The sequence below is a fragment of the Chiroxiphia lanceolata genome, chromosome 13, assembly GCF_009829145.1.
Source record: "Chiroxiphia lanceolata isolate bChiLan1 chromosome 13, bChiLan1.pri, whole genome shotgun sequence".
Classification (NCBI taxonomy): domain Eukaryota; kingdom Metazoa; phylum Chordata; class Aves; order Passeriformes; family Pipridae; genus Chiroxiphia; species Chiroxiphia lanceolata.
Window position 1 is genome coordinate 8,269,322 of NC_045649.1, and position 22,518 is coordinate 8,291,839.

At 51.2% G+C, this 22,518-nt stretch overlaps 1 protein-coding gene across 2 annotated transcripts in view; it reads left to right on the forward strand.

Moving 5' to 3' along the window:
• The window catches only part of ACSF3 (acyl-CoA synthetase family member 3), a 56,529-nt gene that overhangs the window by 30,971 nt on the left and 3,040 nt on the right, over nucleotides 1-22,518 (forward strand). For both annotated transcript variants that reach the window (XM_032701053.1, XM_032701052.1), the window contains exon 7: nucleotides 3,223-3,349. In XM_032701053.1, coding sequence (XP_032556944.1) covers nucleotides 3,223-3,349 — 127 coding nt within the window. The remainder of the gene's footprint in view (nucleotides 1-3,222; nucleotides 3,350-22,518) is intronic.

Below are 22,518 nucleotides of genomic sequence, written 5' to 3' on the forward strand. Positions count from 1 at the left end.
GGATTCCCAGCTCTTTACAAACCACCCTCCTAATAAAGAGATAAAATGGGAACGGGGAAAATATGCATTTTATAATCACCCAGATTTAGTCCTTCAAAGGATTTATTACAACCTTTTATTTTCATGCGTGGAAAATGGAATCTTATCTCGTATTCCGGCTGGGCCGGCTCTATTCTCCGACTGGGTTTAGAGCAGGAAGCTCTCAGACAACAACCTCTAGGGCCACACTGTGCCTGGATGTTAAAGTTGCTCGAATGCATTAAAATATGGTACTGGGAGAGGGGGAGATCTGTGCAATCAGAAATCTGATGCTTCCAGCAGCTGCTTGTGCCGTTGAACTGGTGCCTCAACACCGGGAGCCGCTGAGATTCGAGGGAGAAAGGAAACAGCCACCCCAGCCGTGTGTTTCCAACCCTGCTCCCAGAGCCAGCTAGTGGGGTTTTAGCAGGGATCAGACACGAGGGGTTGTAGGAGATAAATGCCTTGAACCTTGAATTTTAATTTACGCTGTTTGTGAGCTGGTTCGCGTCCCCTCTGCCACGCTGGGGAGCGGTGCCAGTGACATTCTGAGTTCAGCAAGCAAAATCCTATTAAGATAACGTCATGGCCTTTCTGTTTTACTGTTTGCAAACCAGCCATAACATCATTAAATTACACAACAGGGAGGTGCCTGCTGCCAAGGGGCTCTGCTTGAGATAAGATGTGGGTTGAGCCACTGCCAAAATTTGAGTTGATATGACAAGAAATTTGGAGCTGGTTCAAGGCTTGATTCATAGCAGACATCACAGAGTGCAGGTAAACATGGGGCAGGATTGGTCCCTTGGGCAGCTCAGCTGTGCAGGTATCTAGTTATCTGGCACCGTGTGGTGCCTGGGTAGGATGGGGCTGAAGGGCTTTGTAGCAGCCAAATTTCCACCTGTTCTTGTGTTCAGCACTGCCAAGAAGAAGCCAAAGCATGTCAGGATCTGTAGGTGAAGCTCAGGGAACCGGCTGCATGTTCTTACCTCTGTCACCCCCTCCCCAGCCCTTTTGGGAGAGTTGGAAGCAGCCCAAAATCTAGGACGCTGCTCAGAGAAGTGCTTGTTTTGTGATGCCACAGCTGGACCAGCAGGAAAAGAGTGAGAAGACAGAGCTGCATCATAAAATTCCACACAGCCTCTACCAGCCCTGAAACCAGCCTTGCTGGTCCCTCTGCATCACCCACACGGCCCTGCCATGCTTGCCCATGGAGGCTTCTTGCCTGTTATGCCCTTCGTGCCTTTTCTTGAGCCCTTTGTACCCTTTTTGTGCCCTCTCTGCATCCTTGTCCCTTTTGCTGCTGCAGGTGCAGATTTTTCTCCTGGGCTCTCTTGGACCTCAGGTTTTTCCGTGCTGTCCTGCTCATGGATAGTCTGGACTTCAGGCTCCCTTTTTCAGAACCCCTGAGGAGAACTCACCCAGCACTACCCTCACCTTGCTGTCACTCAGTTCCTCTTTGGAATTAACAACCTTTCTCTCCTGCAGCATCTTCCAGGCAGGGAGTTGATGCCCAGCCAGGGCTCTGGGATCCTGAGTTGTGTGTGCAGAGATCCTCCTGTCACGCCATCCTCCAGGATAGGACATCAGGAAGAAATTACTTAAATATTATGCCTTAAAAAGCAGTTTTCTGAGCGTCTCCCATTAGGGAGGCTTTGTTTCCATCAAAGGCTGCAGAGAGCCACAGATCCTGCCCTGCCCTGGGACTGCCTGATGCGCCAGTGCTGCTATTACTGTTTCCCTCGTGGCCCTGTTTCTGGCACTGCTGATTTTCGGGGTCCCAGATGTATCTTGTCCGTGTTGCAGCAGCTCAAGTGCAAAGTGGCTCAGAAAGTGGCAGAGAATTCCCGTTACTGAGCTGTTCTCCACAGACACACGGAGCAAGCACATCCCACAGTGCCTTCCATCCCACGAGTGGCTTTGCACACTGTGGTAATGGCTTTAAACTGACAGAGAGTGGGTTTACATTGGGATATTGGGAAGAAATCGTTCCCTGTGAGGGTGGTAAGGTACTGGCACGGGTTGCCCAGAGAAGCTGTGGCTGCCCCATACCTGGAACTGTTCCAGGCCAGGTTAGACAGGGCTTGGAGCAACCTGGTTTAGTGGAAGGTGTCCCTGCCTATGGCAGGGGGTGGAACAAGATGAGCTTTAAGGTCATTTCCCACCCAAACCATTCCATGATTCCATGATCTTCCCTGCAAAAAGTTTAACACAGTCCCAGAAGTGCTCTGACATTTGTGCCTGCTCCCTTGGCCTGTTGCAGCCTTCTAATTGCCAAGTGATGTATGTGCAGGAGATGAGACATGGTGCCATGGCAGGCAAGTCTGTGACCTTCCTGCAATTCCCCAGTTTCCATAACAGCAGGATATTTGTTTTGTTGCCATAGAAAACCTGCCTGGGCAGGTTTGCAGGGGACCACGTTGTCACTACAACTGTTGCCTTCCAGTGAACCTAAAAAGAGCTGTGTGTCTCCAAGCACAAATCAGATGGTGTTTCCTGCCACCTCCTCAGGAAAAAAATAACTGTTAGATTGACAGTTTTGGAAAGTGAAGGGTTTTGTCTGTCAACAGAGCAGGGAGCAGGGTGGCACAGGCATGAGAGCATGTCATGGGAGCACAAGAGCTGGGGTTGTTCAGCTTGGAGAAGAGAAGGCTCCAGAGCCCCTTCCAATGCCTAAAGGGACTCCAAGAGAGCTGGAGAGGGACTTTGGACAAGGGCTTGAAGTGACAGGACAAGGGGGAATGGCTTCCCACTGCCGAAGGGCAGGGTTAGATGTGATAATTGGGAAGGAATTCTTCCCTGAGAAGGTGGTGAGGCCCTGGCACAGGTTGCCCAGAGAAGCTACGGCTATCCTATCCCTGGAAGTGTTTAAGGGGTCAGAAAGGACCATCTGTCCCAAGGTTATTTCCTTTATGTTTGCATGTGAGAGCTTTCTCCCAGCTGGAAGGCGTTGCCCTACGTGGACTGCAGTACCAGGTTAGCAGTCCTTGTTTTCATATGACACAGGTGTCTCTTTCCAGTGCTTTGGAGTATCAAAAGCACGTGGTTGAGCCACCTGAGGAAAGAGGTCCTGCAAGTGGGCAGGGTGTGGTGGAGACTGGTAAAGGCTGGAAGACTACATGATGTTTTGGTCACCATGCTCGTTCCCAAAATGTGGTGCTGGGGGACAGGTGACGGAGAGATGCACTCACTGTGTGCCTGTCCTAGGTTACACCAGGTCTGGAGGGACAAGAAGGGGAGCTGCTCGTGAAAGGACCCACTGTCTTCCGGGAGTACTGGAACCGACCCAAAGAAACTGCAGATGCCTTCACGCCTGATGGCTGGTTCAGAACAGGTACAGGGTGGCTTCCCACAGCACCTGGCGGAGGGGAGAGGGGTACAGCAGCTCTGGTTTGGCCCACAGGGTTCCCCAGCTTCTGGGGGGGTTGGAAATTGGGGGTGGCAGCCTGGAGTGCAGGCTGGATGTACTTCCAAATGCTGGGCTCAGGAATGGGCTTTGCATATGTTGGCCAAAGTGAGTCAGCCAAGTAATGGGGGATGTTTGGGGTTCCTTGCTCCTAGGCATAAAATACCACTGCTTCATGTTTTCTGGGGTATTAAACTTTGCAAATGGGTGAGATTTAGCTTATTTACGTGGGGACTGTGTCATAGGATCATAGAATCATTAACTACCAACTACAACAACTCCCTGACAGGAGGTTGTAGCAAGGTGGGAGGTCAGTGTCTTCTCCCAGTCAACCAATGACAGGACAAGAGGAAATGGCCTCAAGTTGTGCCAGGGGAGGTTCAGGTTGGACATCAGGAGGAATTTCTTCCTGGAAAGGGTTGTCAGGCATTGGAAGGGGCTGCCCAGGGAGGTGATGGAGTCCCCATCCCTGGAGGCATCCAAGGAAGGACTGGACATGGCACTCAGTGCTTTGGACTGGATGACAAGGTGGGGATTAATCACAGGTTGATCTCGATGGTCTTGCAGGTCTTTTTCAACCTCAGCGATTTTATGATTCTCTGATTCCATGATACCCACAGCTCTGACCTCCTCATTCCCCCCTTTACTGTGTGTTAGCAGTGCCATTGTGTCAGGAGTCAAGCTGGATTTCTGATGCCTTCTGTGCAACCTTATTTATTGATGGTTCTTGAAGAAGCTGTAATTTATTATAATTGTTCTCCCAGAGCAGAGATCACTCTGCCAGCCGTGTCACCACGAGTCCCCACGCCAGGCGGGTACTGCGGGCTGGGACTGGAGCACCATCAGCCGACGCACGGGGTGCAGGGCAATCAGCTCTAAAAATTTTTTTAGTCAACACTCCTGATGAATATTTCAGCTGCAAAGGAATAGCGTGCATTAATTATTGCAAAGAGATGTCTTTAGGAGAAAATGATTTTGAAATTCAGTTTAATTTCATTGTAATGCGCCGCAAACAGGAAGGGAGTATGTGTGTTTAATTGGCTCTCGGGGGTAAGGCCGGGAAGATGGCATGCCTTTGTCACAGGCCATTAGTGATACAGACTGCATAATGAGGGACTACAATCAGCTCACAGCTGCCGGCTCCTACGGGGAGAGAATGATATTAAATAGAAATCAGTATAAATTAAACTTAACCCCTTCGCTAACTGAGCAAAGCTCAGAGATGGAAATAAGGGAGGGGAGTGGAGACAGGAGGGGAGGGTTCAGGGTGGATCAGGGGGTGCTTGGCCAAGCCCCACCTGTCCAGGTGACCCCCCTGATGTCCCCCTTCCCTCAGACAGCAGGCTTGAACTCCCCTCTCCTTCCCGTCCCCCACTCTGCCTTTCTTTCCTTTCATTCCCCTCCTCACCGCTTGCTCCGTCTCTCTCGTGGATATTGGGTCGATGTGGCTGGTTTTTTCCCAAGCCTCATTTAACCAGCAGTTCTGTGAATGAACCCTGTTGCCCCTTCCTCTCCCTGCTCACCCCTGCTACACTGGCAGCCTCTGGAGATCGCTCAGAGGTGGCAAATGTCCCTGTGGTGGTAAAAAAAACACTTCAGGGAATAAAAGAGGTTGTGTCCCGTCATAGCAACTGGATCTGGAGGGTGAAATACCCCTATTAAGCAGGGATGGGTGACTTTGGAGCCAAAGCCATACTGTCAGGATCCAAAAGAGGTGAATCCTGGCCACTTACAGGCTGTAACCTGCTGTATCTGCCACTTCCAGGTCATAGAGGTGATTTAAAGGTGAGTCTGAACACCGGCACATGGCGCTCCCAGAACCCCAACAATGCCATTTCTGAATCCATACCAGCATTCTGCTGATGCCAGACTCTGGAGTGTGTCCCCACCAGTGACCTACAGGTCACCTAAAGCAAATGATGGAGTGATTGCAGGTGGTGGCCAAGTCCCCACAGCTGGAGTTTCATGGTGTTATGGAATTATCTAACCCTGCCCTCTGGCAGTGGGAAGCCATTCCCCCTTATCCTGTCCCTCCAGGCCCTTGTCCAAAGTTCCTCCTTAGCTCTCTTGGATCCCCTTTAGGCACTGGAAGGGGCTCTAAGGTCTCCTTGGAGCCTTCTCTTCTCCAGGCTGGACACCCAGCTCTCCCAGCCTATCTCCCCAGCAGAGGTTCTCCAGCCCCCAGAACACCTCCATGGCCTCCTCTGGACCTGCTCCAGTGGCTCCCCATCCTTCTTATCTTTGGGCTCCCAGTGTGCTGAGTGTAATCATTTTGAGGCTCTACCTGGGTGTCCATCCCCACAGTTACACACACAAAGCCAAGAGTCACCGGAGCTCATTCCCTCCTTTGGATATGTGATCGGAGTTAACTTTTTTCCAGAATGTAGAGGATCCAAAACAAAAAATAGCCAACACTTAATGGCAGCAGTCATTTTCCTGTCTGACTGACAGCTCCTTTATTAAAATCCCCTTTTCTCCCATTAAACTGCCTTCCTCAGGAAAATAACCTCATGTTAAGGATGGTCACTCCCTCCAGGGTAGGAGGAGAAAATAGCGATGCAGAGTCTGGCCACCAGCACTCCTACAATGTGCTCCTGCAGCTCCCTACTCCATTTCAAGGGGAATCTTGGGAAAACCAGGTGCTTAGTGCAACAACTGCAGACCTGTTTTCCCTCTGGGTGTGTGCGTGCTGTGCAGGAAGTTGGGCAGCCCTCCGTCTGCAAACCCACCCCCTTTGTGCCTCCAGCTAGAAAAGGAAAGGGAAAAAAGGGGGGGAAAAGCAGTGACTTTTTGATGAATTCAAGATTGTGGTTCCTTGGAAGAGCCTCTGAACTCCTGGTGTTGCAGGGGGGATGTGCTGTTGCTCTGCCCTCTTTATTCCCTGGGATTTGCACTGCTGTCTGCTGATCCCTCCATCTCTCATTTCCATCTGAGTGAATTTGATTATTTTTATTGTATTAATGCTGTTGACAGAGCTGCTTAGATCAAAGTCCCCTCCAGCCATTTCCAGGGAGACTGCTGGGTTTCCACCTGCTGTCATACATCCAAGTGGCACCGAGCCCTCGGAGACCGAGACGAGCCCAGAGGAAAGATGCCTCTGGCCGTCTGTCTCCTGTCCCTGCTGGACCCTCCCAGCTGTGCCCGCCCTGCCAGGTGAGAGGCAGCCTCCAAACATGCTTGTGTGCTGCTGAGCAGGAAGGAGGGAAGAAAAGAAGGAAGAAAGAAACTTTTTAGATGAGGATTGTGTGGCCCTGGCACAGGTTGCCCAGAGAAGCTGTGGCTGCCCCATCCCTGGAAGTGTCCAAGGCCAGATTGGATGGGGCTTGGAGCAACTTGGTGTAGTGGAAGGTAACCCTGCCCATGGCAGGGGGTGAAACTGGATGAGCTTTAAGGTCCCTTCCAACCCAAACCATTCCATGATTCTGTGAGCAAAATCAAACCCTGCGAGCTAGAGGAAAGCAGAGAACCACCAGCCTCCCTGGTCATCACATTCCCTGATGTTTATTCATCCATCCATCCGAGCGTTTCGATGCCAGTGCAGCTCAGGCTGTGGCACTGTCACATTGTATTATCCCTGCCCAGGAGGCAGCAAGTGGCTCTGGAGTCTTGAGGAAGGGGACAGAGGGTTTGGAAGTGTTGTACCCAGGCACTGTCTATTTTCCCACATGTTTTCCTGCCTGCACAGGGTGTTTTCCCCATAGGAATCTGTCAGTCCAGCAGAGTGCACCAGGCAGCGATGAGATCCAAGAGCAGCTTTCTCCCCGAGGGAAGGCCAGCTTCCATTCACATTTGCCCATACATCCAGAAAATTAGAATCTGGTGTATTCAGGGAGATTTATTTTCAATTACAGGTTAAAGCTGAGACATGAAATAGCACTGGGTATGAAAGTAGTGCATAAATCCTGCAACAAATCCATGTATCTCTGCTCCATATAATAAGATTTTATTGATTGCTATATTGTATCTGTCAGAATAAAACTCTCTTAATGCATGCATCAGGATGGGGAAGATAGAGAGCTTGGTGGGAGTAGAATCTGATTCAAGAATCAATGCACTTTGATTAATATGTTGTTAAGAAAGTAAGAGTTATTTAACTTGTTTGATGCACATTTCGAAATGATGACTCATATCTTTTAAGTTTCTTTCTTTAAGCTGCATTTAAAAAAGCCCACAACCTTCGTAGCTGTTTTTCACATTGTTAAGTCTTGGTTTGTCACTGAATTTTTACTAGACCCTTTTACACAGGTCACAGACACCCCAGAATCCCATAATAAATCTTATGGCCCAAAACACTTCCTATATACTTTTGTTGGCGGCTTTAGGGGGAGAACAGGGTGGATCTTGTGTCTCTTTATTCCTTCTGGATGTTCTGCAGTGAAAGGAGATCCAGGGAAAAGATTAAAAAAAAAAAAAAGTTGTTTTTCCAGTATTATTACAAACACAGGCACCAAGGCCAAGCCCTAGCTTAGCTGGGAACATCTCACTCAGCACTGAATTCCCAGCTTGCTCCAGAAATGGAACATGCTCTTGTTGCAGCTGTGAATTCCCAGTCAAGGGAAGGATCCCAGTGACTCAGATTGGTTCCAGGCACCTCTTTGTGTCTGTCCATCCTCTTCAGACAGAGATCTCCAGTCCACAACTGCCACCAGCTGCAAATCCTTGCCACTCCCAGGCTGGCTCTTTGAGATTCCATAGAATCATAGAATAGTTAGGGTTGGAAAGGACCTCTCAAGGTCATCAAGTCCAACCCCCAGCAAGAATGAAGCACGAGCAGTGACTGAGGGAGCTGGGGGTGTTCAGCCTTGAGAAAAGGAGGCTCAGTGGAGACCTCACTCTCTACAACTCCCTGACAGGAGGGTGGAATAACAGATGGGATAAGAGGAAATGGTCTCAAACTGTGCCAGGGGAAGTTTAGGTTGGATATTGGGAAAATTTCTTCATGAGAAGGGTGTAAAGCATTGGAACAGGCTGCCCAGGGTGGTGGATTCACCATCCCTGGATGTGTGCTAAAAATTTGTGGATGTGGCACATGGGGACATGGTTAGTGGTGACCATGGTGGTGGTGCTGGGCTGATGGTTGGACTTAGTAATCTTAAAGGTCTTTCCCAACTTGAACAATTCCATGAATTCCACCGCTTCTGATAGGAGAGGCAGAGCTTTCTGCTGTTTTCCAGCACAGAGAAATGTGGCGTAGGAAAGGCCCTGGGCAGGTATCCTTGGCCAGGCACAAGCCATCCCTCCTCTGAGGCTGCTCCCCAAGGAGAAGGGGCAGGATGAACCCCCATCCCTCCAGTGCAAGCCTTTCCCAGCACTTGCCTGTCCCCAGGGACAAGCAGGTGTTTCCTTGCCAGGGAAATTGCTCACATCCGTGGGTGGAGCACAGACACCTGAAAGAGAAAACACTTGAGCCTGATCAAGGCAGAATATAAATAGAAATGCATCTAATTAGCATACTAATCTGCAGGTTTTCTGTTTGTTTGCAGTGGCTTTCCTAGGCACAAATCCAGCTAATGCAAATTCTATTTTTAAAGGAATGATTCCTTAATTGTAATGTGTTGAAACGATGTGAGTTACTGGTGTGGTGATCCCACCGGATGGAGCGTGGGCTCCTCCCTGGAGGATCTTCTTGTGGACTCTGTCAGAGATAAGCTTGTGAGTGAGGCAGGATGGCAGCACTCACCTCTTCCTTTGTGAGCAGCTCAGAGCTTGGACCCATCTTCCCATAAATGATGTGAAAGAACATCCCCAAAAATGCCAGGTGGCCCCCAAACACAGCTCCATGTGCTGCTGTAGGAAGAATATCTAACTGGATATCCATGGGGCAGGAGCAGAAGCCAGACCAGCTGTGTGCTGGGCTCACATCTCCACCCAGCCCTCATTTAAGAGCTGTTTCTAGAAATAAAAATATAAAGGTGGAATGGTTTCTGATACACCAGCCTTTATCGCCTCCAAATGTTCCTTAATGCACTTCGAACACTTTGCTTTCTGCCTCAGTATTTATTCCTTCTCCTTGAGGATTTAATGTTTCCAGGTTTGCCCAACAGCTGGAATTCTAGGGGTCATCAGGACATGGGAGGGTGGAATGAGATGAGTTTTAAGGTCCCTTCTAACCCAAACCATTCCATGATTCCCTGATTCTGTGATTCCATTTCCTTGACTGCTCGTGAAGCTGATGTTTTCAGCAGTTCAGAGTGACTTGGGATTTTTGTAGCTGTAAATGAGAGCAGCTTTTGGCACAGAATTTGTTTACTCTCCAAAGCTCTACTCTCGTCGTATCAAACATCTCGGATGCCAACCCTTTACTTCTTTGAGAGCCTCTGCTACACTGAGTCTGATTTCCAGAGGCATGGAGCAATTGCTCCCCAGCTGAGAGCTGGTGGGAACAGCAGGCACCTGCACCTCCAAAGTCCAGGCTCTTTCCTCTCACTCTGCTTTCACCTCCCGAGCTGTGCTATGACAGTGCTGCTCTCGCAGCCTGAAGGCAGAGAGGCTGGAATGAGCCCCTGACTGCTGGGAGTGGTTCTTCCCATCTCATCCCAGGGATTTAGGAAGAAATTCTTCCCTGTGAAGGTGGTGAGGCCCTGGCACAGGTTGCCCAGAAAAGCTGTGGCTGCCCCATCCCTGGAAGTGTCCAAGGCCAGACTGGATGGGGCTTGGAGCAACCTAGTGTAGTAGAAGATGGTGCCTGTCCTTCCTTGGGTGGTGATGGTGGGTGTCCTGACACTTCCCTGTCACCAGAGGTGTCCAGCTCAGGAGGAAATTGGTTGAAAATAGATCTTCCTTCTGCCTTTGGTTTCATAGAATCACAGAATGGTTTGGATTGAAAGGGACCTTAAAGATCACCTCATTCCAACCGCCAAGCCAGTGCCCTGGTTTCCTTCCTTCCTGGAAGGAAGGAGAGCGAGGGATCACTTTTATCAGGCATGATCCAAGACATGCTGAGGTTTTGTTGGGTCCTGGGCTGGTATTAGTGCTTAAAGACGAGCTGAACGTCTCTGCCTTTGAGAAGCTCTTTACTTTTCCCTCTGGGTTTCACTCAAGACAATTGAGAACATATTTACTCACGACTAATGCTATAGTACTGTAAGCAAAAGTATTGGCTTCTGTATATTCAGGCAAACAATTTAAGGCAGAAATCTGCCCTCACGTCCCACCAGTGCCTCTGCCAACACTCTCCCAACATTATCCTTCTTTATTTAATCATTTGTCTCACCAGAGCCTGGGACAGGTCACTGCATGGACAAGAGCTCTCTTTAGCTAAGGTGTGATCAATCCCTCAGTGGTCACAGAATCATAGAATGTTCTGAGTTGGAAGGGACCCACAAGGATCACCAAGTCTAGCTCTTAAGTGAATGACCCATGTGGGGCTCAAACCCACAACCTTGGCCTTATTAGCACCATACTGTAACCAACTGAGCCAGTCTCAGGGTCTGCAGAGAGCCGAGGGGTTTACTCTAATACTTTTGTTACCACCATTATTATTTTTGGTTACCACACTCTTCAAAGCTCCACCAGCCACGTTCAGCTGTGCAACCACACCTTGGAGCATTGACTTATTTATTACTCTTTGAGTTTTCTTTTTCATCTCGTTGTCTGCAGGGATTTCCATAAATATTTAAATGCTAATGTGAAAAAAAGAAATGTTTTTCATTTTTACTTACCCATTTTCTTTTCTGGCTGCTCCTCTGGGCAAACCCATCTGCGGTAATTTGGGCTGAGGAAGGGGGGGGGGTTCCTGCTCAGCCTACTTGTGTCATATCAGTCACCCATGAGCTCCTGCTAATGAGGAGTGAACCTACAAAGTCTTGGCTGCCTGATTTGCAGAAACCTTCAAAGGTTTGCGTGGTTTATCCACTGTTTTCCATCAGAGCAGTGTGGCCCCCTTGGAGCAGGACGTGCAGCCAGGGGAGGCTTCATCTGCTTGTATTCTTCAGCTCTCGGGGCTTGGAGAGGCTCCTGGTCATACTGAGATGAAGAAATGAGATAAAACTGTGGAGCAGCACCTCTGCCAAGGGCAGGCAGGACATGGGGTGCTGCCAGACTTGGCCAAGGATGAGTTTCCATTTGGTGCTGTCCTCTCCTGGCTGGACACCAGCACTGAGGACTTTGTTGGCATATGTCACATAAGGGTGTCCAATGCCAAGGCTGGAGCAGGGACCATCTGCAGCAACCCCTGAGACCCAAAACAATAGTACAGAGATGGGCCTTTGTATTTGGTAGCCGACACCTGCTGCCCAGTGGGACATGCTGGGAAGCCTGACTTGCAGTGGGTGGTAGAAGGGGTGAGATGTGGAGGGGTTGCAGTGGGTGGGGCTTTCCAAGCGCCCACAAGTGTCTGCAGGTCAAGCTGATGCTGCTGTCTCTGTTCATCAGTGGGGTTGAAGCTGTCAGCACCCTGCCAGCCCTGCACCACCATTACACCAACCTCACACCAGCCCTTTGCACCCTCTGGGGGGTTCTGTGTGCAGTCGTGGTGCACGACAGTGACACAGAAGGGCAATGGCTAAATACTGTCTTGCCTTCTTCCCTGTACTTGGAGAAGGAGAAAAGTCCTCTTGGGAGCAGGGAAAGGTTTCATGTGGTGGAATGAGCCCACTCACAGTGGCCAGATCAGGGTTGTGGAGGGGAAATTTGGATGGCAATGGAAATACGATGTGCAGACAAGCCAAGATGGTCAGCAAGCATCACTGTGACTTCTCACCCTGCCTGAGAGGTGCAATAAATTTGAGGAACCTTTGGAAAATACAAATGAGGGGAAGGAATCACTGATAGATCAACCAAGACAAGGGGTAGCTGCACTCCTGGGCTGCCCAGCAGCAGATCCCAATCCCCCTGTCCCCTGGCTGGAAGCAGAGTAGGGGAGAGCACAGTTCAGGGTTACTGGCTTGAATTACACTTGTCTTACCTGCTACTTTCACGTCCCAGGTACCTGGAGATGCTGCCAGCATTCCTGGCACCCCTCCGTCTCCTACTCTGCCGGTGCAACCACCCAGCATGGGGAGCAGTGCCTTATTAGCCCAGCTCTTTGTGAGATGCCCTTGAGTGATTTATTTTTTTTCCAGGTGTAAATGCCAGGGGAGGCTGTTCCAGTGCTTCCCATTCTTTCATCTCAGCAGGGTTTTGCCCTTTCTCCCAGCGTGGCTCTGACAGCAGGCTCAGCGCTGCTGCCTCTGGAATACAAAGTTCCCTGTTACCGAACATGACAGGAATTCATTCCAGGCTGGGGCACTTTTTTTATTCTGATTTTCTTTTTTCCTCATGCTGGATGCTCCAGGGCTCTCTGGAGAAGTTTTGAGAGTGGGGAGTCAGTTGTTTAACCCTTTTCTCCTGGGAGCAGACAGCTCTCAGCAGACCCAGTGCCTCTCACAGATCAATCAAGAATCTCCTGAGTTGTAGGAAACCCACATGGATCATCCAGTCCAACTCCTGGCCCTGCACAGGACACCCACCATGGCCCTGAGAGCATTGTCCAAATACTCTTTGAGCTCTGGCAGCCTTGAGGCCGTGACCACTGCCCTGGGAAGCCTGGTCAGTGCCCGACCACCCCCTGGTGGAAGAATCTTTTTCTAATCTCCATCCTAACCCTCCCCTGACTCAGCTTCGTATGGATAGGTGGAAAGGACTGTAAAGCATGATGCAATTCCCACTCCCTGCCCAAATCCAGAGCAAGGACCCAACACACAGAGGCATCTGCATCCCTCCGTCCCTCAGCAGCAGTCACGAGGGCAGTCGGAGGGTTTGTCCCCCCCTTGCTGAGCACACAGCACGTGCATTAGTGCTGATGGGAATCAGGGAGCACAGGGAGAACCGAGGATGCCCCTGAGCTACAAATCTACTTGGCAATTTTATTATGTAAATAAATGGTGCTGCACATCCACCTGCTGCCGCCGCCGCTCCCGGGGCTGTTCGTGGCAAGGTGCGTAAACAAACAGCGATTCCCTTCTAATAGATTTATTTCCTTTCTCGTGAGCCATTAAATTACCTCCAGATTTCACGCGGGGAGAAATCTGTAACAGCAGCAAAATCTTGCTCTGCCTCGGTGGCCAGTGGCCTGCAAAGTGTGACAGCCACAAATTGCAGACACCCTTTGTTGTTTTGGGGGGAGGCGTGGGAGCAGCCAGTGCCATCCTGGGGATAACCCTGACTCTGGATCCTCCATCCTTGATTCCTGCACACAGCCCATGTCAAGAGCAGGAGTTCTCCAGACCAGAGCAGGAAGGGCTCTTCCCTTCCGGGAGAGTGAGGCAGAGCTTGCTCTGGACCTGGAAGAGACTCTGGGATGGGGCTTCATAAAATCTCAGAATGGTTTGGGTTCAAAGGGACCTTAAATCTCATCTCGTTCCATCCCCTACCATGGGCAGGGACACCTTCCACTAGCCCAGGTTGCTCCAAGCCCCATCCAACCTGGCCTTGAACACTTCTGGGGATGGGGCAGCCACAGCTGCTGTGGGAATTCCATTCCAGCCCTTCACCACCCTCACAGGGAGGAATTTCTTCCCAAAATCCCACGCAAATCTCCCCATTTTCAGTGGGAAGCCATTCCCCCTTGTTCTGTCCCTTCAGGCCCTTGTCCAAAGTCCCTCTCCAGCTCTCTTGTAGCCCCTTTAGATACTGGAAGGAGCTCTAAGGTCTCTTCTCCAGGTGAACACCCCCAGTTCTCCCAGCCTATCTCCAGTGCAGAGGATCTCCAGCCCTCGGAGCATCTCTGTGGTCTCCTCTGGACTCACTCCAACAGCTCCATGTCCTTGTGTTGTGGACCCCAGATGGAACCTGCATGCAGAGCAGCAGCTCCGTGCTGAGCTCACCTGCCAGTTCCAAGCTCAGGGACATGTCTCAGGGTGCAGCTGCTGAACCCTCTCCTCCCTCCCACTCCCAGGCCCCACTGGAGGATTTTGGCAGAGGATTGTAGTGCTGCTGCCAGCAAGAGCTGCCGGTGCCAGGATAGCAGCTGGATCGAGGAGTGTTGTGCCAGCCCTTCTCCCGGTGCCAGTGGCTCTGCTGGGCAGGGCTGGGACATGGGGAAGGGCTTTATCCTGGACCCACGGATTGAGCAGCAGCCCTGGGAGCTGCTGGGGAGATGGTTTCCTCATGAATAATTGGTGTGGTATTAATATACATGTGTTTTTTTGAGGAAGTTTCAAAGTCTCCCCCTCAGGAGCCTTTGATGCTTTATTAATGATCACGGCACACACAGAGCCCTCAAAGCACCACAGCAGGAACAGGGCCTTGGAGCAGCCCCATTATTTTTGGGCAGTGCTTTCCATGAGTCCAGGGAAGGCATTTGCTGGTCCAAGTGACCAGGTGAGGGTAGGTGGACTCGAGAAGCCCCAAAAGAGCCTCTCCATGGCTGTGACACAGTCCAAAGGCAGCAGCAAGTTGGACTTTGGGAGCCTGACAGGTCTCACTGTCATAGTCTGTGCAGGGTGGAAAAGGTGTGAACTAGCAGGAGTTCAAGATTTCAAACAGATTGGAATTAACAGGAACTTTCTCAGGTCCCCTTATAACTCACAGAGAATCCAATAACCTGCAGAAAGGATAAAATCAGAGGTTCGCTCCAGTGAGGAGCCAACTCCCTGATCAGGAGTTGGACTCAATGATCCTTGTGGAGTCCTTTTGACTTAGGATATTCCATGATTCTGTGATTAACTTTGGTGCCGAGGCTGCTGGAGGACCACAGGGTTTTCCTGCCGCCTTTCCCTGCTGAAGCATTTGGGGACGCGAGGCAGCAGTGGGGAAGGAAGTGGGAAGCAAGGGTGTGATTGCAGCCTGGTTTCAGGGAATGTGGGTGCTGAAGTGGATGGGGGTGAAGAGGAAGAGGAGAGGAGTCTTTGGGCAGGTGACCCGTGGGAGCTGGGACACGCGCCGGCACAAGGAGCCAAAATCCAGACTTCCACAAGTCTAATTACCGTTAATTAGCTACAATTAGTGCTCGTGACCTCTGCTCGTAGCCAGGATGGCTGAGAGCAGGGACAAACATTCCTCACTTCCATGCAATAAATCAAGGTAAAGTTGGGCTGTTATTCAGCCTATCATTTAGCATTTCATTAAATAGATATGTACACATACATCATCGCTGCTGAGGAGGTGTCAATCCCCCTCAGGAGCACGGATGCCTCCAATCAATCCTAGCAGTGCAAGAGAGACTCTGGATTGCTCTGTGTTGCATCTTCACAAGTGTCCATCAGGTGCTGGTAACTCCTCAGTGGTTGAAAGCCCAGTTTTCAACCGGAGAGTTACTCATAGTGATGGTGAGTGATGAGAACAGTCTGGAAGGTCCTTGTTGGAGCCAGCACGCAGCTTCAGCTGGGCCCTGCTTTGCTGCAACATCTACTCCTATCTTTTCTCCCAAGGGACAAGCAACAGAACAAGAGAAAATGGCCTAAAGTTGCACCAGGGAAGGTTTAGGTTGGAATATTGGGAAAATTTCTTCACCAAAAGGGTTGTCCAACCCTGGCACAGGTTACCCAGTGCGGTGGTGGAGTCCCCATCCCTGGAGGGATTTAAAAGCCATGTGGATGTGACACCTGGGGACATGGTTCATTGGTGGCCTTGGCAGTACTGAGGTAATGGTTGGACTCAATGGTCTTAAGGGTCTTTTCCAACCTAAACAATTCCCTGATTCCCTGTCTTCTATTGGCAGTACATTCCCATGGCACACTCAGAGGAGGACTCAGTCTCCTGCAGCTCCAGGGCTTTGTGGTTGGGCTGCCCCAGGGCTAATGGGAGCAGCCCCAATTTGCCTGTGTGGCACCACGCCCTCCCTCTCCCAGTGCTCCATAAATAAATTCCCCTAGTCCATCCCAGCACACTGTATCAATCTTGTTTAATAGACTGGAAAGCTTATTGCATGGCAGCGGGTCGCAAGGAATGTCGAGGTGATGGATTGCGCCTTCCCGGAGTCGAGCGTCGTTGATATATAATGAAATATTTATGATTTATTCCAGCTAATAAACTGGAGTGAAGTGTGTGATGTATGTGAGCAGATGGGGGATCTATGGATGCAGTTTCATGGCATGGGGGGAGGGAAAGGCTGAAAACCGTATCGGAGACGCATCGTTCAGCTGCCCATCCCTCAGCCCATCCCGGTCGGCACTTGGCCACAGAGGGGACGGATTATCTAATTCCTATGAACAGCCTTTAGCACTTTATAATCATTTATCCACCCCACATGGCTTTTCTCCAGCAGAGGAGCCTCTGGGAATGGGAAGAAACCATTTCTTTGAGCGTTGGGCTTGTGTTGGGAGCTGCACAGGGAGCTTGTGCTGCACAGGGATGGGAAGAGAGGCAGAGTGACCACAGGAATGTCACTGCTGAGCCACACTCAGCAGCTTCCCAGCCCCACTGTGTCTGTTACCTGCAAAAAATAGTTTCCATTGATTTAGGAAAGTGGTGAGACGCTGAACTGCCCTGGAAAGAGCAGGGAAACTTGAAAGCATTTGAGAGACGTGATGGGCACGTGGAGCTAATGGCTGCAGGGGGATTCCAAAGCTTGGCAAGGAGCATTTCTGTGGTCTACTCCTGGACCTGATCCTCAGGAGGATGGAGGAGGACCTACCTGTCAGCTGTGGCCCCAGAGCTGCCTTTGAGTGGTCAAGGTGACCATCACAAGCCCTGACTGGGCCCCTGTGTGCCCCAATCCAGCTGGGGTTGGAGACTCACTCCCACAAAACCCTCACCAGGCAAATGGGGTTTGAGCTCCCGGATTTTGGCTCTGCTCTCCGAAGTACTGAGGATCAGGATCAGGGCTCAGGCTTTTCATCACCTGCCCAGGCTGTTGGAGCAATCCTGCCTGAAAAATAAATCATTTTAATCACTAAGGTGTGTCTCTTTGCCAGAGGGTGAGCTCTGCTTCAGCCTGGGACGGACCAGGAGCATCAATAACCATTTTAGGGAAGCAGGAGGCAGGCAGGAGTTAATCCCAGGGTAGAGCAGAGATGCAGAACCTCCTGCCCACTGCTCTGTGGTGTGCAAGGCCACTTCTCATCCCACCGAGGCCATTCACATCCCACCAGCTGTTCCCATTTCTGCCTAATTAGCCTCTGGATCAGTGTGCTTGGAGATCCTTGGCTGAAAGGCACCAGAGAAGGGCAAAGAGTGATTATTCTGACTGCCTCCCTTCAAGCTTCCCAGGGGTTTTCCAGCTGGGAGCCTGCTGGTCCCCCTGACACAGTTCCCCTGACACACTGGCTTGGTGAGCAATTTCAGGTGCAGAGGAATGCAGGAGGGTGAGCACTTTGCTCCAGCTCTTCTCTGTGGAAATGAGGGATCATCATGGCAGGAGAACAGCTGACAGCAGGGAATTCCTCCTGGATTTGGGGGAAAAAAAACCTTAAAGGCTCCCAAAAGAGCAAGGTGCACTGTGTGATCTGAAGGAGCTCTGCTGGCTGTCTCTGGGTGGCACGGGGTGACTGTCCCCAAAGGAGCTGCCATACAGGTCTCCTCTGTGTCCCTGTAGGTCAGAGTCACCTCGAAAAGTGGCTGTGAGACATTCCTGCTGTCCGTTCCCACTCTGAGGAGAACTGGGCTGAGCTCTGCATGGATTATTTGAAAGGCAAGACTTTGCAAAAATCAGGAGTGATTCATTAGCAGCAAAAGGTCTAATTAATATTTGAAAGTGCTCAAACCACATCCTGCTGCTGGCAGGGAAGAGCCCACCAGCATCCCCAATGCCACTCCGGCCCCTGGAGCTCCTGAGGAGAACATTAACAGCCTCTGGAGCAGGAGGGTGAAATAATCAACAAATTAATTTCCCTTTCAAAGGGGAATTTTGCTGTTTCTTGGTATTTTCTGCTGTGCAGTACTTGGTCTGTTGGAGTTATGACAGGAGTGGGGAGAGATCCAGAGATCCTGTGGGGTGTCCTGAGGGGATGGAGCTGTGAGTGTTCCAGCAGTCTGGTCCTTCAGAGGCCACATCCTCCAGCTGGATGAGGTTTGATAACATACAAAGCCAAGCTTTCCTCTCTGACTCCACATTTGTACCTGGTGCTGTTTCCAATGCCCCCAGTTTGCTTCCAATGCCTCCTCTGTTCTTCCAACACAGTGTTCATGCACTCCCTCGTTCTATCTTCATTTTTTAAGTGATGGCTGGTGCTGGTCTGAGCCCAGGCTGTCCTCGCCATGCTCCCAGTGCCTGAGTGAGACCCAGCAAAAGGCTGTGCCTGAGGCTGGACCCAAATCCATGGCACTGGCATCTCTTTCCTGTTGCTTTTCCCAGCCGCTGATGCGCACACGAGCTGCTGTGCTGAGTGTTCCCGGTGCTGGGTCTGCCCAGCAACACAACCAGGAAGGTCCTGAGGGAGTCTGTCACATTGCAGCTGCAAACAGCCAAATCCACTGGGATTGATGCTCCTGGGCCGGGCTGTGCTCAAGGTGTTGGACTACGTGGCTTTGGTTTGCAAACCTTGGAGCGCGGATCCTCAGGTGTCCACACTGTCCTGCCTCCCATCTGCTGGGGTGGAGCTGCCTGGGAAACACCTGCCATGTCCCTTCTGGGAGCTCCAAACACAAAGGAATAGGTGTATAAACAATGTGGGATGGGGAAACACCTCCCAGAAGCCAGGAAAGGCTGTGTGACAGTTTGCAGATCAGCGCGGTGCTGCGTTGCTCCCAGGTCAGTTCCGTGCGCCAGATCTCGGCTCGCACGTCGGTGCCACTCTGTCACTGCCACAAAGCTGGTGACACGTGTTACCAAACAGTCTTCCAGGTTTCCGAGTAACATCTGTCCCTGGGGAGCAGGGACAGTGTGCCTGGGATGGGCTCCTCCTGGGGTGCCAACCTCTCCTCAGCCGCCACGTGTAGGGCTGAGGTCTTGGGTTAATGTGCCAGACCCATGTGCCAGACCCATGTCAAGGGCAACACTACCCCTGTTCATTTAGTTTTTCCAGCAGATCCTAAGACATTCCCAGATCTCCATCTAGAGCAGGCTGAAGTCACTGTTCCTCATGATTTACATGAAAAGTCTTTCTTTTAATGCATATTTCAGCTATCTCAGAGCTCTCTGGAGCCACTCAGCATTTCACTTCTCCAGCCAAAGTGTTCTTTTGGTTAATAGATGGTTCAAATATTTGCTCAGGACACCTTTGATGTGGGAATTGTGCCGTGTTTGCCAGGAACAAGCTGTCCCATGGGCGAGGGTGTTGGCACAAGAGCTCTAGGGAGGGTTTGATCCTGTAGTTCAGCTCAGGGAGCAAAGAGGCTCTTGTTTCCTCTGTCCTGTGAAGCGGCTCTGGCAGCGTGTTGGTCACTGGTAGCTCTCTCCACTCTCTGAAGGAGGTGCTCAAAATACAGCCCATCATGGCAGAGTCACAAGGGCCCTTTTGTCCTTGGAAGGAGGATTTTGCAACTTGAAGAACCTCATTGCAGAAATCTTTGCGGTTTGACTTGGGAAATGTTGGTTTCCATTGCACATCTCCTTCTGCATCTCCCTGTGAGGGTGATGAGGCCCTGGCACAGACTGCCCAGAGAAGCTGTGGCTGCCCCATCCCTGGAAGTGTCCAAGGCCAGGTTGGATGGGGCTTGGAGCAACCTGGTCTAGTGGAAGGTGTCCCTGACCATGGGAGGGGGTGGGATGAGATGAGCTTACGGTCCCTTCCCACCCAAACCATTCCATGATTCTATGATTTTGTGTATATAAATATATATATAATTGCCTGAAACTCCAGCAAAGGGCAGCTTGTTCAATATGCAGCTCAGCAGAGCCTTTAACGTTTCACAGAACAGATGCCCACTGAGCATCTTGAAACAGATCCAAAGGTAGCAGTGACGGCTGCTGTCAGGGAAACAATAATCCCACGGCCTTGATGCAGCTCCGACATGGAGCCACTTGCCACGGAGTTCTGCTGCTGGCGGCTTTGTGGGATGAAAGGAGCCAGTTGGAAGTGGTCCAGGCAGGCAGAGGTGGGGTGTCAGACACCGTCATCTTCTCATCAGCCAAAATTCCCTTCCCTGCACAGCTGGCTGTGAGGAGGGAAGTGCTGGTTGTGGCTCCAAGCAGCAGGAGGAATCTGAGCATGGGCATGGTGTCCTGACCCTGCTCTTGTGTGCTGTGGTGATCCCTGTACTGGAGGGCAGAGGAGGGAAAGGCTGAGGATGGAGAGGGAGTGAGGCATTACTGGAGTCCAGCATCCCCCAGCTGATGCCCAACATCAGTCTTGCTGAAACCAGAGCAGGACTGGGAGCTCCAGAGACAGGATGGGCAGGAGCAGGATCACACAGGTGCAGACCCCACTGTTGGGTGAACTCGGTCCATTGCATCCCTCCCGTCCCTGTGCCGGTGCACTGGGTACTCCCTGGAGACATCCGGAAGGCTGGAAAGGAAGATAGGCAGGAATGTGGTTGGGAAAGTGGTGCTATCTCATGGGCAGAGAGCTCCATTCCCTGCTCAGAATCCCCCCCGTCACCTCTGTTGACCATGCTGGGCAAGGGCACCATGGTCTGCATCCTGTAGGACACAACAGCCTGATGGAGCAGGAAAAGCTGGAGCAGCTGGGATGGATGGAGCACAAAAGTCAGCAGTGTTTTAACAGGTCTCCTCAGCCTGGGAATTTCCCGCTGGCCTGGGAAGCAGAGAATGCTGGATGTGCCACTGCACAGGCTGCCTGATGTGCTGGGCTGGGAGCAGATGGTGCAGGGCAGAGGGTAATGTGGCTGTCCTCGTGGATGGCGGTCCCCTGGAGCGTGCTCTGGCCTGTCAGCGCGGGAAGTGACAGCCAGGCCCTGGCACTGGGCTCACAGGAGAGAGGAGGCGGAAGGGAAGAGACGGGGAATTACAGAGCTCGTCCCAGAAGCTCACAGTAGTTACAATAATAATGTGGCTCATTCCCCCACCACGATATGCTGCCAACAGGATGGAGGGGTCTGTGTGGGGAGCACAGGGGATGGAAGGGGAGCAGCGAGGATTCTTCCTCCTCTCCCTTGTTGTATGGAGACCGTCAGGAAGAGGAGAGGTTAGGGAGCACATCTCCTCCAAAAAGGACGTTTTGCAGTTGGCAGTAACATTTTTATGCGTGGGACGTGGCTCCATGGGCAAGTGTGAATAGATCCTGCCTGTGCTCCTCCTGGGGAAATGGGGTGGCTGCACAGGAGTGGGGCAGACACAAGGTCCCAGTGACAGGCTCTGCCCTGGCAGTTTGTTTTGCAAACAGGCTCCAGAGAGACCAGTGTGGCTGACACCTCCCCACAGGCTCAAGGACACACAGGGATAAAAATTCCATCCTTTCTCAGTGTAAGGACAATTAAGAGAAGCAAGTCATCCAGGCAGGCACAGAGCCCTTTGGCTTTCACATCAGGACACCCTGGAGCAGAGAAAACTTCCCCCATCCAGGTCTGTCTCAGGGACTCAACCATGTCCCTGTCCCAGGGGACATGGTTGAGTTCAGCCCATCAGAGCAAAGAAAATGCAAATAGGACCGTTTTCCTGTACTTAGATCCCCAAGAGCAACATGGGAACTGCGTGTCACTGATCCAGGGCAGAATTCCTTCTCCTCTCCCCATCTTTTCTGTGTGAATAAGCAGCTCCTGATCTCCTGGCTGAAAGCTCGCAGCTCTCTGCTCTCCCAGTGCCACCATTTAATTAATGTTCCCTCTCCCATCCTCTGTCAGTCACACACCACAGCAGTTCTGCTCTGGGTGCAGGAGGCAGTTCATCCCAGCAGCCACGAGTTCCCACTGCGAGAGCCCCAGTTTCAAACTCTCCCTCAACTTCAAAATATTCCAGACAGCTTTCATCATCCACGCAGTGCCAAGGGCAGGCAAATACAGGAACAATTAATCATTCCCTGCCTCAGCTGAGCTGCTCAGCATTTTGGCATGTGCCAGATGAGCAGGGACACAGCTCTTTTGGGGAGCAGCCTGGATTTCAGGTCTGATCCTGATGCTTTATTGCTCTGACACTGTAAATCTCTGGGCATTTGCTGCCTTTGCAGCACCACGTGTAAACTCTGGAGCGTGCCAGAGGTGAGCTGGGAATAAGGTTTGGAAAACTGCACCACTGCTGGCACATTTTATGGTATCTAGGCTGGGAATGCTGCAAAGTGGCATTCTGAGGGGCTGGACAAAAGGAGTCAGAGGGAAGGAGTGGAGCAAGGAGAGGTTTTTTT